The sequence below is a fragment of the Kogia breviceps genome, chromosome 14, assembly GCF_026419965.1.
Source record: "Kogia breviceps isolate mKogBre1 chromosome 14, mKogBre1 haplotype 1, whole genome shotgun sequence".
Lineage (NCBI taxonomy): Eukaryota > Metazoa > Chordata > Mammalia > Artiodactyla > Physeteridae > Kogia > Kogia breviceps.
The window spans coordinates 55,892,540-55,907,969 of record NC_081323.1 but is presented as its reverse complement, the minus strand read 5'-3'; the positions used below and the strand labels follow the sequence as shown (position 1 = coordinate 55,907,969).

The 15,430-nt window shown below is 42.0% G+C and overlaps 1 protein-coding gene across 2 annotated transcripts in view; it reads left to right on the top strand.

Annotated features, from left to right (window-relative positions):
• Positions 1–15,430, top strand: part of CREBBP (CREB binding protein) — a 132,872-nt gene that overhangs the window by 93,660 nt on the left and 23,782 nt on the right. Inside the window, exons 12-19 of one of the 2 annotated variants that reach the window (XM_059037418.2) lie at positions 151–275; positions 891–1,079; positions 2,465–2,881; positions 4,292–4,471; positions 5,992–6,181; positions 10,490–10,608; positions 11,430–11,669; positions 12,471–12,559. In XM_059037418.2, coding sequence (XP_058893401.1) covers positions 151–275; positions 891–1,079; positions 2,465–2,881; positions 4,292–4,471; positions 5,992–6,181; positions 10,490–10,608; positions 11,430–11,669; positions 12,471–12,559 — 1,549 coding nt within the window. The remainder of the gene's footprint in view (positions 1–150; positions 276–890; positions 1,080–2,464; positions 2,882–4,291; positions 4,472–5,991; positions 6,182–10,489; positions 10,609–11,429; positions 11,670–12,470; positions 12,560–15,430) is intronic. The other variant, XM_067013924.1, reaches the window with a different exon arrangement.

Here is a 15,430-nt window from a genome sequence, read left to right as displayed (position 1 = left end):
ATCTTTTCTGATTAACTGAGTGATTTCCTTTCAGTTGTATATGTTGTGTGTGTGTTTCATCTTATTTGGCTTAGAGTTTTATTTGGTGAGTTGTCATTCTGTTTTCCTGTGAGTGATTTTCCTAATGAACCATTGTGGGTACACTTACAGGGATGAATTCATTTAACCCAATATCCTTGGGGAATGTACAGTTGCCACAAGCTCCCATGGGACCTCGTGCATCGTCCCCCATGAACCACTCTGTCCCGATGAACAGCATGGGCTCCGTTCCAGGGGTAAGTGCTTCTGTTTGTCTCAGCTGTGCTGAGAAGGCCTTTCTCGAATAAGGAAAATTCTCAGCAGGAAACTTGTAGATCGTCTGGGAATCCTGTGGTACTTGTTCCTTTGGATTTGGATTATGCTTTATTTCCTTCATATTTCTCTCTCTCTCTCTCTCTCTCTCTCTCTCTGTCCTTATTACTACAAGAATTATTTGACCATTACTTATTTCTATTGAAATGACAAATCATAGGCATCTGTGACTTTGTTGGAAGATGGGGTTGGCAGCCTCAGATATGTGGCTGAGAGGGACTTGTCAGCATCTCTTGACTCTCAGAACTTCCTCTCCTGAGGCTGCCTTCTAAACGCTTCAGAGAACTCATAAAAGGCATATTTTGAACTTTAAACTATAGCATACTATTGGTTTCTGTTCAGAGGACAGTGTGAAGCTTGCTCATTAGAGACCTTGCATGAAAAGCATGCAGAGTGCCTGGGAGCCAGAAGGTCTTAGTGAGTGGTGGTCCCTTCCTGCAAGGGAGGAGGATTTGAAGATTTCTGTCTCTTCTAGTTTACCTTGAAGACGCAGGCCCTTGATGCCCTCTGAACTCTGAGTAACGCTTATTGTCTTTTAGATGGCCATTTCTCCTTCCCGAATGCCTCAGCCTCCGAACATGATGGGTACACATGCCAACAACATGATGGCCCAGGCGCCTACCCAGAACCAGTTCCTGCCACAGAACCAGTTCCCATCCTCCAGCGGGGCGCTGAACGTGAACAGCGTGGGCATGGGGCAGCCAGCGGCCCAGGCCAGTGTGTCACAGGTACTGTTCATGTTGGGGCTGTGAGCCACCTACAGTGATGTAGCCCCAGCTTCCCACTGACCTCAGCATGTCCTAGTTCACAGAAATTAGAATTCTAGACAAAACATTTCATGTACTAGCATCTCTTGATTTTTTTTTTTTTTTCCTCGTTCTGTTCCATTATTTTTACCTTATTTGGAATTAGTCATACCATCTTGGGGTGAACTTCATGGTTTGTGTGCTTTTCTTTTGTTTTTTGGGTATTTAGTTGTCATTTTCTTGGTTTTTGTTTGTGCATTGTAAATTCTGAGTTTCACGTGTGATCCTGAGAGACACTGGATTTTAAAGAGGGAGTGAGGAAAGGTCCCATGAGTTCACTCTTAATGATTTGGTCTTTGTATCTTGTTGTCTGTCTGTCTGAACTGCCCAGGTGAAGTCCGGCTAACTGGATCATTTGAGTAGTTCTCTTCTTATTGAATGTGTTTTTATTTATTCAGTCTAATGCTGGTGAGAACTATTTTCCATTCATTTTACTGCCTTTTCCCCCCTTTTGTTAATTGCTAGAGTATACCAGATTGCTGCTGTATACAAATGTACCTTTGTTTAAAACAGGCCAAGTCTTCCCCCAAAAGATAAAATTCATTATTTAATTTTTTAACATGAAGTAACATTGAATAAAAGGCAGTGACTACATTAGATTCACTCACTAAATACTTATTAATTCTTAATTTCCATAAATTTCGTTGCTCCAGACAGGGGTTATCAGATTTGTCCTGTAAATATTTTCAGCTTGGTGGGCCATGGAGTCTTTGTTTGAACTGCTCTGCTCCACTGTTGTGGCACAAAGGCAACGGTAAACATGCGCATTCACATATGAGTGAATGGGCGAAGCTGCCTGCCAGTAAAACTTTATTGACAGAAACCAGTAGCTAGCTGGATTTGGCCATGGACTCTACATAGTTTGCAGATCCTTGCTCTAGACCAGTGATTCAGAATAGATTTTTAATTGGTCCACAAATAATTCTGAAACATGTCCCTAGTTGAGAACCACTTTACTGAAACATTTCAGTGTTTCCATAACTCATTTTTTTAAAAAAGACAAATAGCTTTTCCAGTGGTCTAAGCTGTGGGTGGATATTATGGAGCACGAAGCTAGTAAGTGGAGTGTATATGTGTTTGTTTAAGCCAGAGATTTCCACACTTATGTAAATCAAAGCATGAGAAACAAGTGCACATTACTATAAGTGTGCAGATCGATGACTTTTTACAAATGGAACATTCCCGTGCAGTCAGCAGACCTCATCAAGAAACCATGATTAGATTTTCATACATTTAAGTCTTTTAAGTCTATTGCCACATTTTTAAATGGGGGAAATAATTTTAACATACTCTGTTCCATCTGTTAGGGACAGGTGCCTGGTGCTGCTCTTCCTAACCCTCTGAACATGCTTGGGCCCCAGGCCAGCCAGCTGCCTTGCCCACCAGTGACACAGTCACCGTTACACCAGACTACACCTCCTGCTTCCACGGCCGCAGGCATGCCGTCTCTTCAGCATCCGGCGGCACCTGGGATGACTCCTCCCCAGCCAGCAGCTCCCACCCAGCCATCAACTCCTGTGTCGTCTTCCGGGCAGACTCCCACCCCGACTCCCGGCTCAGTGCCCAGTGCCAGCCAAACCCAGAGCACCCCTACAGTCCAGGCAGCAGCCCAGGCCCAGGTGACCCCACAGCCTCAGACCCCAGTCCAGCCTCCGTCCGTGGCCACCCCTCAGTCGTCACAGCAGCAGCCGACACCTGTACACACCCAGCCTCCTGGCACACCGGTGAGCCCCTCAGCCTGTTGTCTTCTGGCCAAGACTCTTACATGAGAACTTGCCCATAAAAAAAAAATCTGTCATGAAGTCACTGCAGGTCTTGGTACAGTTGCAAGAAGTATCTGCACCCTAATTGAACCATAATGAGCTGTGTTTTGTTTCCAGCATTGGCTCCAAAAGGCTGTTAAGCAGGACGTGACTTACGATTATCTTCCCTAATTAAATCAGTTTGTAGAAATCAACAACTAAAAGAACTCATACATGGGTCCTCCATAGAATTTTTAAGCTGTCTGTCCATAGGAGCAGTATGTCCCCCATTATCTGTCCTACATTGACGTCTTCTGAGTTTTAGTAGTGATGAGGATTTGGTAAGCAAATCAAGTTCCTGGTTGTATGTACTTTGACCTTGCCTATCAGCCTTGTTTTCCAGCTGGAAGCCCTTTCTTTTTCATGACAAAATGGCATGCTCAGGTTAACACTTCTGTGGCTTAGATTTACCCATTCCTCTGGGAGGTGAAGATGGCAGGGTCACACCACGTCCTGTGTCCCACGTCCCGTGCTCTGCTGGCAGTGCCCAGTCCCGTGCTCTCCTAGACTGGGCTATCCCCCCGACACAGGGACCTGAGGCTGCTTCTGCTTGCCTCCACGTTCTTCTCCAGTTCTCACCAGAATCTTAGTGTCTGTTTTCTTATCAGTCTAACTTAAAAACCTTTTTCCCCCTAAAATACATTATCTTTTGTTTGTGGGGACTGAGGATATTTATTTATAAAATGTCAAAATTAACCCCAACAGAAACCCCAAGATGACATTACTGTTTGTATTTCTCCATAGGGAGTGTGCTTATTGATCCTTACTTTATATTTCTTATCTCTAAGTAAGATCCCTTTGTAATTTTATGTTTTCTTTTGTTTACTTAAAACTCCATTGGGTAAATCTTTGAAGATTTAGAATTCTTTCTGGGATTCCTTCTCTTAATGTTTGTTTACTCCTCCACCACTGTTCCTACAATTAACAGGCTAGTTATATGTTCTTATTCCATATAGATACTTTATTCCCCTTTCTATAGCATATATACTTATATATTTATTATTCAGCCTTTACCATAATCATTAATGTCATTGTTGGAAGGAATTAAATTTAAAATAGGAGGTTCTGTGACAGAAAATAACTTTCTATCAAAAGGTAGGAAGCTCTGCTCTTCCATCTCTGCATTGTTGCCAAGAAGTCAGTTGTGTTTCTGCCTGATTTTGACTTCTCTGGAACTCCTATTTTAATGCTTATTCTTCAGTTCTCTCAAATAGGGGTGCCTATTAGATTAGTATTGAGAAAGATTAATGTGAAACTGTGTGTTGGGTGAGCATCAGGGTTTAAGATAATTTATATTGTTTACAGAGATAAATGATTTTGGTTTCTCCACAGCTTTCCCAGGCCGCAGCCAGCATTGATAACAGGGTCCCCACTCCATCCTCAGTGGCCAGCGCCGAAACCAACTCCCAGCAGCCAGGACCCGATGTACCAATGCTGGAAATGAAGGCTGAGGTCAAGACCGAGGACACCGAGCCCGATGTCAGTGAACCCAAGGCAGAGCCTGGGGCTGCGGTAGGTGCCATTCCTGGGAGTGAATAGATGTAATGCACACGGAGGCATCACTGAGGTGTCCTCGGGGGAGGCACCAGGCGTCCACCATGGATGTCCCTGCTTTCCATTTCAGTATTCTGTTCGATTGTGGTTCAAGTTGGAAAGAGATTAAAAACAGATTGGTGGGCTTCCCTGGTGGCGCAGTGGTTGGGAGTCCGCCTGCCGATGCAGGGGACACGGGTTCGTGCCCCGGTCCGGGAAGATCTCACATGCCGCAGAGCAGCTAGGTCCGTGAGCCATGGCCGCTGAGCCTCTGCGTCCGGAGCCTGTGCTCTGCAACGGGAGAGGCCACAACAGTGAGAGGCCCGCGTACTGCAAAAAAATAAAATAAAATAAAAGATACAGATTCTCTACAGCAGAAACTAACACAACATTGTAAATTAACTATACTTCAATAAAAATTAATTTTTAAAAACGCAGATTGGTTATTTTTAGATATGAGATACGGGTTTATTTTATTTTGCCAGAAGTGAAAAGCACTGGCTTGTATTTTAAATGTTTAAATCATCCAGCAACTTTTTCATTGCCATCCTTCATTCATTTATAATTCTGCAGAGTTAGACTGCACAAGAGGTGTGTTCTTTTACTAATTAACCTGTAGCAGAAGTTGGAAACTGACAGACCCAGGGCTGAATCCAGCCTATAAATGTGTTTTGTTTGGCCCGCACAAGTTTTTTTTGGGCAGTACGTGGGCCTCTCACTGCCGTGGCCTCTCCCATTGCGGAGCATAGGCTCCGGACGCGCAGGCTCAGCGGCCATGGCTCACGGGCCTAGCCACTCCGCGGCATGTGGGATCTTCCTGGACCAGGGCACAAACCCGTGTCCCCTGCATCGGCAGGCGGACTCCCAACCACTGCACCACCAGGGAAGCCCCACACAATTATTTTTTAAATGGGAAATTACAAATAAAACTCTAGATTTCTGGCTTTTCTTGAAAAATGAGATGCTCTGCCAGCACTGTGGTTCTGTTCCTGTGGGGCAGCAGTCTAGGTGGGAGCACCAGCTGTGGCTCTTAGATGGGTCGTGAGCTCTCTAGTTTGCCAGAGTGTCCACTGCTCCCTGCGGCCTCACACCACAGCTCCTGCTGCTGTCATTAGTTTCACCTGCCTGGCCCTCTGAGCAGTTGAATTTCTGATCCTTCCCACAATTTTCGAGGCACTTCTTGTTCCAAACTAGAAATATATGTAAAACTATTGAGCAGTTAATGGTGTATACAATGTGTATACAAGTTTTTTAAGCACTCTAGCATGTAAAAATTTTAAAAATTTTAGGACTGTAATGCACTGGTGCTGTACTGAAGTGACTCAACAGGCACTTCACCCCTTCTTGTGGGAGAGAAAAGGAATGATCAATACAGTTATGACTCGGGAAAGGTTTTAACAAGCCCATAGAGATTTTTAAGAGCCTTCCAATAAGGCTGAGTTAGAGTAAAGGTCTTTCATATTCATGTATCATCTGTCTGTAATTTTGTTTTTCTCAAGATGATGGAGGAGGACTTACAAGGATCTTCTCAAGTTAAAGAAGAAACAGACACAACAGAGCAGAAGTCGGAACCAATGGAAGTGGATGAAAAGAAACCTGAAGTGAAAGTCGAAGCTAAAGAGGAAGAAGAGAGTAGCACCAACGGGACAGCCTCTCAGTCCACTTCTCCTTCTCAGCCTCGCAAAAAAAGTAGGTCATGTTCTCATAAACTTACCGGATGGTGCTGCTTTTCCATTGTGTTGGGATTGCATTCTGTGGATTAAAAGCTAAAGCAGAAAAAGAATTCCATCCCTTCTCTTATCCTTCTTGCCTGCCATTCTGCAAGTTTTAGAAATGGTGACAGTGAGCTGAACTCCGGGGTGTGAGCCCACCAGAGGTCTGTGGTAGGAACGAGAAGCAACCAGGGCTCTGAGAGGCAGCCCGTGAGCCTCCTGTCAGGGGTGGTGCTGGGTTTACTCGGCATGCTGTGGACAACCACTGATGGACTCCAGCAGGAAGATGACCGGAAGCTTGATGTTAGGGAAATTATCAGTACGGCAACCGTATGCCCTGAAGTTTGTAGGTTTCTGCTGATACAGATAGGAAACTAAGTGCCCAAAGTCGGGATGGGAGAGTAGAACCCAGTGAGGTACTAGTGCAGCAGGAAGAGGGAGGGCGGCAGGTAAGTGAAGATACTTTGGGTTCTGAAATAAGCAGGATGAGCCAGGCTCACGGTGGAAGTTGGATAGAATTTATTTGAGATGTGTCCAAAGTACGGAGGTAAGGGTGTCAGCAAATTGTCAGGTGACCATTAGGAATGTGAGATGGGGCTCAGGTAGTTCAGGGCTACAGGTGATCCAGTTAGGAAAGATGGCAGAAAAGTGTTAGAAAGGCTGATACTGTATAGTTTTGCTGCTGGAAGAGACCCTGGAGATCATAGAGAACAGCAGACCTTAAGTTTTTGGTCTCAGACCTCTTTATACTCCTCAAAGTCGAGGATCCCAGAGAAGTTTTTGTTTGTATGGATCATCTATCACTATTTACTCTATTAGATGTCATTTTAATATTTATTTTAAAATAAATGTGTTACATGGCACCCATAAATAACATATTTTAATGAAAAATAACTTCCAAAACAGAAATAGTTGGAATGATTACATTGTGTTTTACAATTTTGTTACTCGGAGAGTTAAGTGAACACAGCTGGATTCTCATATCTGCCTCTGCCTTTGCTGTTGTATTCTGTTGTTTGATTGAAGTATATGAAGAGAATCCAGACCACTCAGATTAGTAGTTAATAAAGAGAAGAGTATTTTAGTAGTCTTTTCAGGTCATTGTGAATATTCTTTTTTAATACTATACCAAAACTCAACAAGTAGAAGCTTCTTAAAGGCTAGTTGCAGTGGGAAATCTGAATCCATAGCCCTGAATTTCTCATACTCTGTGGCGTTAGAATCCATCGTCCGTCTTGCACTTTGAATGGATCTTTTGCCATTGCATGATTTTTTTGGTAACACTATCCTTTGGTCATCTGGGAATTTGGCTCACTGAGTTATGCTCATCTTCCAAATGTTGACATGCTTCATTATGTGATATTTTTAAAAATCACATTTATTAATATCACTATGAGTCTCTTCAGAAAGTTATGTAAACTTTGACAAGCTGTCAAGCTCATGTGGCATGATACAGGTTTTTCAAAATTCTAATTTTTGATACAAGTCAAAATTTTATCATTGGTAACAAATAGCATCAGTTGTCCTGGAAGTAACTATAACTGGCATACTTCGTTCATTTTTGAGCAAATGTCTGTCACATACCCAGATCTGAGTAACTGTAGCTTGTCCATCAGCCATTCTTTCTAGTTTTGTGTGTTTCATGAAGAAAAGCAGTTACTTCAGCTCTCAACTCAACACTCAACACAAGTACTTTCTCTCAAGACAATCACTGCATGCAGCAGAAGTGCTTTATGACAGCTTCCCAATTTGTCATACAGAATAAAAGACGTGTAGCCAAGGGCTGAGATTTAATAAAAGTTAAGAATTTTGACTCATTCATCAAGGACACTCGTAAGTGCAGGTGACGTTTTTCCCTGTGTATGCACAGCAGCAGCAAAGAACAGAGCGACCACGAAGTGGAGTTTGGAGCTGAGTCCTGGTCATGCTGCAGTGCTAGTGATTTTATTCACTGTTGTTTTTGCCCCGTCTGTGTGAATGTCAGCACACAGTGCAAAAGGCAAATGACAACTTAGTGTTATCATGAAAATTGTTTTATATCGTGGAAATGGATTTCACAGACCCCTAGAAAAGGCCTAGGGCAGTGCTAGATGGAAATGTTATATATCTGCACTTTCTGCAGTGATGGAAATGTATATCTGCACTCTCTTGTTATGGCAGTCACCAGCTACATGTGGCTCCTAAGTACTTGACATGTGACAAGTGTGCCTGAGGAAGTGAATTTTAAATTTAATTTAACATTAATTCATTACGATTCAAGTAGCCACATATGGCTGGTGGCTACCATATTAGACTGCATGAGGGTCCCTAAGGTATCCGTGGTCCATGCTTTGGGGACTGCTGATGTGGTCCCCACCTGATTGTCCTGAGAAGGTTTTGAGCCAGAGAAGTGGAGTGACTTGCTAATAGCACACCACACTAATCAGTGGCAGAGAACTTGTTTCAAATACAGCTTCTGACTGCTACGTCCACTCATTTGGAGTCTTATTACATCAGTGTGGTTGTTAAAGACATGAGTTTGAAAATGACTTCTCCTTGGCATAGGTATTAAATATTTAGCGAAGGAATGAACGGTCATCCAAAGTGAGATACATGTAAGGCCATGTTAGTTTTGATCAGCACTGGGAGACAAGATGGTCTGGAGCAGGACATTAGAAGACTGGTCTAGGGCCACCAGGTAGTGCATCTTTTAGGCTTTGTGTGTTATAAGGTTTCTGTTGCAGCTGCTGAGCCCTGCCTTGTGGTGCGAAAGCAGCCATGGACACCTGCACAACAAGGATGGTTGTGTTCTAATAAAGCTTTATTTTGTCAGACTAAAAAGTGATTTTGTGTAATTCACATATCATTAAATAGTATTCTTTTTTTCCCTAACCATTAAAAACCTTAAAAACCATTGTTAGCTCCCAGGCCCATACAAAGGCAGGCAGCTGGCCAGATTTGGCCTGTGGGTCGTGGTTTGCAACCCCTGGTCTAGAAGAATAAAAAAGCTATTGATTAACTAACGAATTGTCTTCTTATAAAGAGTTATTCAAAGAAAACCAAACGCTGCTTCATCTCTGTAAAAACAGACTGGAAGAAAAGGGGTTAGCTGAAGGCAGGATTTGTGTGTGTTTCACAAGGCTCCACAGGGCACATCTGTTCCCTAGACCAGGCCTTTGCACCTGCATGGGAGTGTCTACACTGGGTGTCTCCCATGGCTGCTGACCGCCATGTGTCCTAGAGTGCAGGAGGCCATTTCCTCAGGAGGTCAGTCAGGATACCTGGGTATTCCCTGGCTCTGATGTCAATAAAGTTTCTGGAAACTTCTCAGCCAGTGTTTTCATCTCTCGATATACTCAATGCATACCACTTCCCAACGGGAACTTTAGGTCTTATTGGTAATTTAGTCTGATTTATAAATTACAGTTTGTTACGTATCTGTTGTAGAAAATTTTTTCAAAATTCAAAAAACCACAAAGTGGAAATCTCACATCACTTAGAACCTAAGTCATCAGAACCTCTTTGCAGTGTTTGCCTCTGATCATTTTTCTGTGGGCAGGCGCATATGTGAGCCAGGGGGTGCATGACACTTAATCACCTTCACAGGCATGTTTCCCGTGTCCTTAGAACTCACGAGGGGTTTGTATGAGTGACTGTCCTGAATGTATTTGGCAGCCAGTGCTTGTTCTTACATTGGTGACAACAGAAGGCATCGTAGGAAATGGGTGGGCCAAGAGGTTGGAGACATGGGCACTAGTACATGTGCAAGGAGACAGTACACAGTACAGAACTTCTGGGGAAAATAAGAGAGCTACTTATTTTTGTAGCTCTCTTACAGTATACATTAATTTGTGAGGTTGTAATACAAAACCATTCCTCTCAGGTGGTTTGAGTTTACTTCAGCCAAGGACACAAAAGTTTCCTCAGGGGAGGAAAGGCCCCTTCCTGTGAAAATGGCTCTGTACCCACCCATTTGATCAATGAGGCAGATTAGAAAGTTAGCTTCGCTTTTTCTGTTCCAACCAAGTTTTGGCATTGGAAATCTTTTTGTTGAACAAGCAAACTTCTCGGTGTGGTATTTTTGCCTCATGATGCAGGTGCAGTTTTAAAAAACTCTAGTGTGACTGTGTTTTCAAAATCCCTGAATTGTAGCTTTAGAATGTCCGTGGACTCCTGGAAGCTTCACGGCTGGGAGGCAAATGATTCGCGCCTTCTCAGAAGTAGCCAGGCTTCCATTTGAAAAGTGACGGAGGAAGAGTCTGAGTGCCTTGTCAATAGCGTCGTTTCCTGTGCTTTTTAACTGCAGTCTTTAAGCCAGAGGAGTTGCGCCAGGCTCTGATGCCAACCCTAGAAGCGCTGTATCGACAGGATCCAGAGTCCCTACCTTTTCGACAGCCTGTAGATCCCCAGCTCCTAGGAATTCCAGTAAGTTGATATCATAAAAACATTATAACTTTACCACTGTAATTCATGAGTATCCATGGTACTCATTTTATCTCTTAAAATTGGGTAAAATAAGATTTTTTTCCCTAATATAAAAAAATATTTTCTGTCAAAGCAGTAATACACCTTTGTCTTACTGACTGAAATGTGTGTTTCCCCCCTGTTCTGTTAAGCCCCAGGGTCCATGGAAGGGGTGCAGTGAGATGGGGGGAGCACACCCTGGGGCGCACAGCCTCTGTAGCCTTGCTTTATATTTGGGTAAGACTGTCTACAGGAATGGATTTAAATAATTGGCGAATATCACTTATAAAACACATGGGCCTCTCACTTTGAAACCCTGGGTGCTCTTGCAAAGGCCATGGTGACCCAACAGATTCTGTTTAGCAGTATTACTATTTTTGCATTTGTGTTTGTGTTTGTCTTGGAATTTCATTTTGGTTGCTAGGACCAAGAATGAATCTCTAGAAAAACATATTGTCTGATAAATATGTTTACCGTTTTAATTCGGTGGATCAAAATCTTATTTTTAAAATCTGACATTATAAGACATGTTTTATTAAATTATTTTTTCTTTAACTTTGCTTTTGAAGTAATTTGATCACACTTGAAAATATTAATTACAATTTTAGATAATAAAATCAGGAAGATCAGAAGTTGTTTTCTTTTCAAGTCCCATTTTTCACTATTAGAAATGGAAGTTATACTGGTACTTTCTTCAATTTTATTTTAAGATAAAGCTGCCAGATAAGATGGACATTTGGAATTTGGGGGATATGCTAGACTGAGACCGTTTTGTCTTTCAGGATTATTTTGACATTGTGAAGAATCCCATGGACCTTTCCACCATCAAGCGGAAGCTGGATACAGGGCAGTACCAGGAACCCTGGCAGTATGTGGATGACGTCTGGCTCATGTTCAACAATGCCTGGCTCTACAATCGGAAGACATCCCGGGTCTATAAGTTCTGCAGTAAGCTCGCAGAAGTCTTTGAGCAAGAAATTGACCCTGTTATGCAATCCCTTGGATATTGCTGTGGACGCAAGGTACAGTTGAAACTTTTTCTGGAAAATGAACTACTCTTGTTAATCCAGCCAATAAGGGTATTATGATGATATGATAAACTCAATATTTTGGCCACACCTGTGTACTAAGAAGGACCCAGATGGAGTCTGGTCTCTTGTAAAACAGTTGATTGTCTGAAGCTAGAGGTACTTATGGGGGAAGGCCTTGGATTAAGCATTCCTGGCTGCCCCAGTGTCCATTCATCTATCTGTAATAAATGTCTCTCAGACACTAGGGACTTCCCTGGTGGTGCAGTGGTTAAGAATCTGCCTGCCAGTACAGGGGACACAGGTTCGAGCCCTGGTCTAGAAAGATCCCACATGCCTCATAGCAATTATGCCTGTGCACCACAACTACTGAGCCTGCACTCTAGAGCCCGTGAACCACAACTCCTGAGCCCATGTGCCACAACTACTGAAGCCTGCGTGCCTAGAGCCCATGCTTCATAACAAGAGAAGCCACTGCAATGAGAAGCCCGCACAGCTCAATGAAGAGTAGGCCTGGCTCGCTGCAACCAGAGAAAAAGCCTGCACGCAGCAACGAAAAACCCAAGGCAGCCATAAATAAATAAATAAATGTTTTTTTTTTTTTTTAAAGTCTCTCAGACACTAATTCTGTCCTATTGTATCCAGAAATGTCTTTAAATAGATGTGAGAATTGTTAGACGACTATCCAGTATACTAACAAATAATTTACTAGCTAAATCTAACTCCATATTAGACAGAACATTGCATGACAGTAAATGGGATATATTTTTAGTATTTTCTCCTTTGTTTTTGCAGTATGAGTTTTCCCCACAGACTTTGTGCTGCTACGGGAAGCAGCTGTGTACGATTCCTCGCGATGCTGCCTACTACAGCTATCAGAATAGGTAAGCCTTGAGCAGTTTCTTGAATCATGGGACAAAAAGAAGGTCTTAGGACAAGGCATGCTCGTCCGATTGTAGCTTGGGTATATTTCATTATTTCTCTCCTGAAGTTTCAGTGAAAAGGGCCGAAATTTCATTGTTTCTCAGTCACTCAGATAGGCCCATGGTTTCTTAACTTAAAAGCATGCTTGTATAGTGTAACATTTTAAGCTCAAAACTGCTTGCTGCACTGGTTGGATCAGGTACATGTGTTAAGCCAAAATGTAACCATATGAGAAAGAGTCTGAAGTGGAGAGTAACTCTAACAAAGGTTGACTGCCTTTTTTAAGATAATAAAGTTGAAACATTGTATTTTACCAATCTGTGTGTAAATGTTTGCCTAGCTAATTTGGCCTGGACAGTCTGATGGGAAGACTTGTGTTTGCTCTAATTCATTTAAAAATTTTAAACCATAGACTTTTTCTCTTTAATCAGTAGCACACTAAGAATGAGATTGGTGTTTTCATTGAGTTTAAGAATGACTCCCGGGCTTCCCTGGTGGCGCAGTGGTTGAGAGTCTGCCTGCTGATGCAGGGCACATGGGTTTGTGCCCCGGTCCGGGAAGATCCCACATGCTGCGGAGCGGCTGGGCCCGTGAGCCATGGCCGCTGAGCCTGCGCATCCAGAGCCTGTGCTCCACAACGGGAGAGGCCACAACAGTGAGAGGCCCGCATACCACACACACACACATACAAAAAGACTCCCTTCGTCAGGTGGCCTTTTTTGGGGTTAGTGAGTGGTAGGTATGCTTTTGAAGTATTTGCTATTCTCTTGAAATGTGGAGATAGCTAAAGAATAGATCTCCTATCTTAAGAAGAGGAAGAATGAAAATAATTTTTGTTGTTGATTCCCTTACCTAATTACAAATTCCTGGTTTGGGGGGTTGTTTTGAAAATTAAACTACTTTGTATCCATTGCTTTAAGTGACTACATGTTGCCATAGCATGAGGGCATCCTGCCTTGAAACATAGGTTGTAATTCTTTGTCAAATTCAGTTACATTGCCTCCATTCTATGAATTGGCAACTAAATTCTTTATGTGACCAAGATGAGGCTTCATGCCTGTTCTTTGTTTTTAGGTACAAATATTAAGTGTCAGCTTTAGGGTTTGATGTTTTGATTATTTTTATCTTGTTTGCTTATAGTAATTACATATGTTCTAATACTTTGAAGAAGGTTAGTACAGGGCTTTTTTATTTTTTCAAAGGTACATGTAGAGACTTGAATAGTTTGGAATTTTGCAGTTACTTTTCTTCCAATTATGTTTTTTTAAATTATTTTAATTAAAAAAAAATATCTAGGGAATTCCCTGGCAGTCCAGTGGTTAGGACTCAGCACTTTCACTGCGATGGCCTGGGTTCAATCCCTGGTTGGGGAACTAAACTCCTACAAGCCATGCAGTGTGGCCGAAAAAAATTAAAATTAAAAAAATAATAAAATTTAGAAAAACCATATTCAAGATAATTAACAACTCCCATCAAAATCCAATTTTTTAAAAAAAGAACTGTTGACCTAGAAATATCTTAAGATTTCTAAGCCTTGTCCAGCTCACTTATCCTAGTGAAATGCTGGTTTGAGGGGAAAGATGGGTGTCCCTGGACAGGTACCTCTACTGGAAGTGCAGCCGGCACAACTGTCCTGCTGAAAATATTTTAACATTTGGAATTCATTTTCTGTCTTCTATTGATAGAAGCATTTTAAAACTAAAAGTTTGAAATGATACTGTGGCCCAAATGGAATCTTTCCTATAGTGACAAATGTTGTTCTGGAGGTTCTGGTCCCTCCGTTTACAGTTTTAGCCCCATGACCTTTTGCACATTCTGTAATGTATCAAGCTTAACCTTCTTGTCCATGACATGGGCACAGTAACACCTTTCCTGACACCCTTAGTTGTCAGTCTCCAATGAGACAATGCTTTAGAAACTGTTAGGTACAAAATACAGCTATGAAATTTTTAGAGAACAGGTTAAAATTAACTATACCCTGAAAAATGCCCCCACTGCTAAGTGCCCAACACAGTTTGGGTCTAGAAGGAAGAGCAGACAGCAGATTGCTTGCCACCATCTCTTAAGTTTGGGGGCCTTTTCATTGTTGCTTTTCACTGTTCCTGGGTCCTTTGGACCCTGCCTCGGCTGATTTGCATAGATTTTGGCCGTATTTCACTTGAGAGCAATTCAAGTTCGATAGAATGGATGGCATCAACCTTCACTACTGCCTCCTCAGAGGAGGTTGTTGATGGGGTGCAAAACAAAGGATTGTTTTGAAAGTTCTGAAATGTCCAATATTACTTCTATATAGGACTTAATTTTTATTGAGCAGAAGTAATATATTTTCCTTAAGAGTAGAAACGTAAATAAAGGAGTTCTCTTTTACACATAATACATTTTAAGAGTGTGAGCATATACTGCTCCTCAGCTGAATCTCACAAGGTGTGCTTCCTGGAGTACAGAACTGGAAGAGATACCACGTTGTGAGTCTGTGAAAAAAGTGGTCTAATTCTGCGATGGACATTTCAACTACTTACATTTTCTTTCTCAACCTTGACTGTTTATGAACACCATGGTGTTCTTTTGAATAATTGTTCTGGTACTTACAGTCCTAAACTGGGCACTTAGAATAGGAAATTCTACAGACCGTTTAAACAAGTGAAACTAATAGATTAGCTAGTATATGGTTATATTTTCACTTGTTTCCACACTTTGAAATTTTGAAAGTAAGTCATGTTGGGAAAACTGTTCTATAATTTTAACAGTTTATTATCGATAGATAAGAGTAGATATTATCTGTTATCCCAGTTATTTATATATACTGATATGGTACTTACAACAATCTGCAT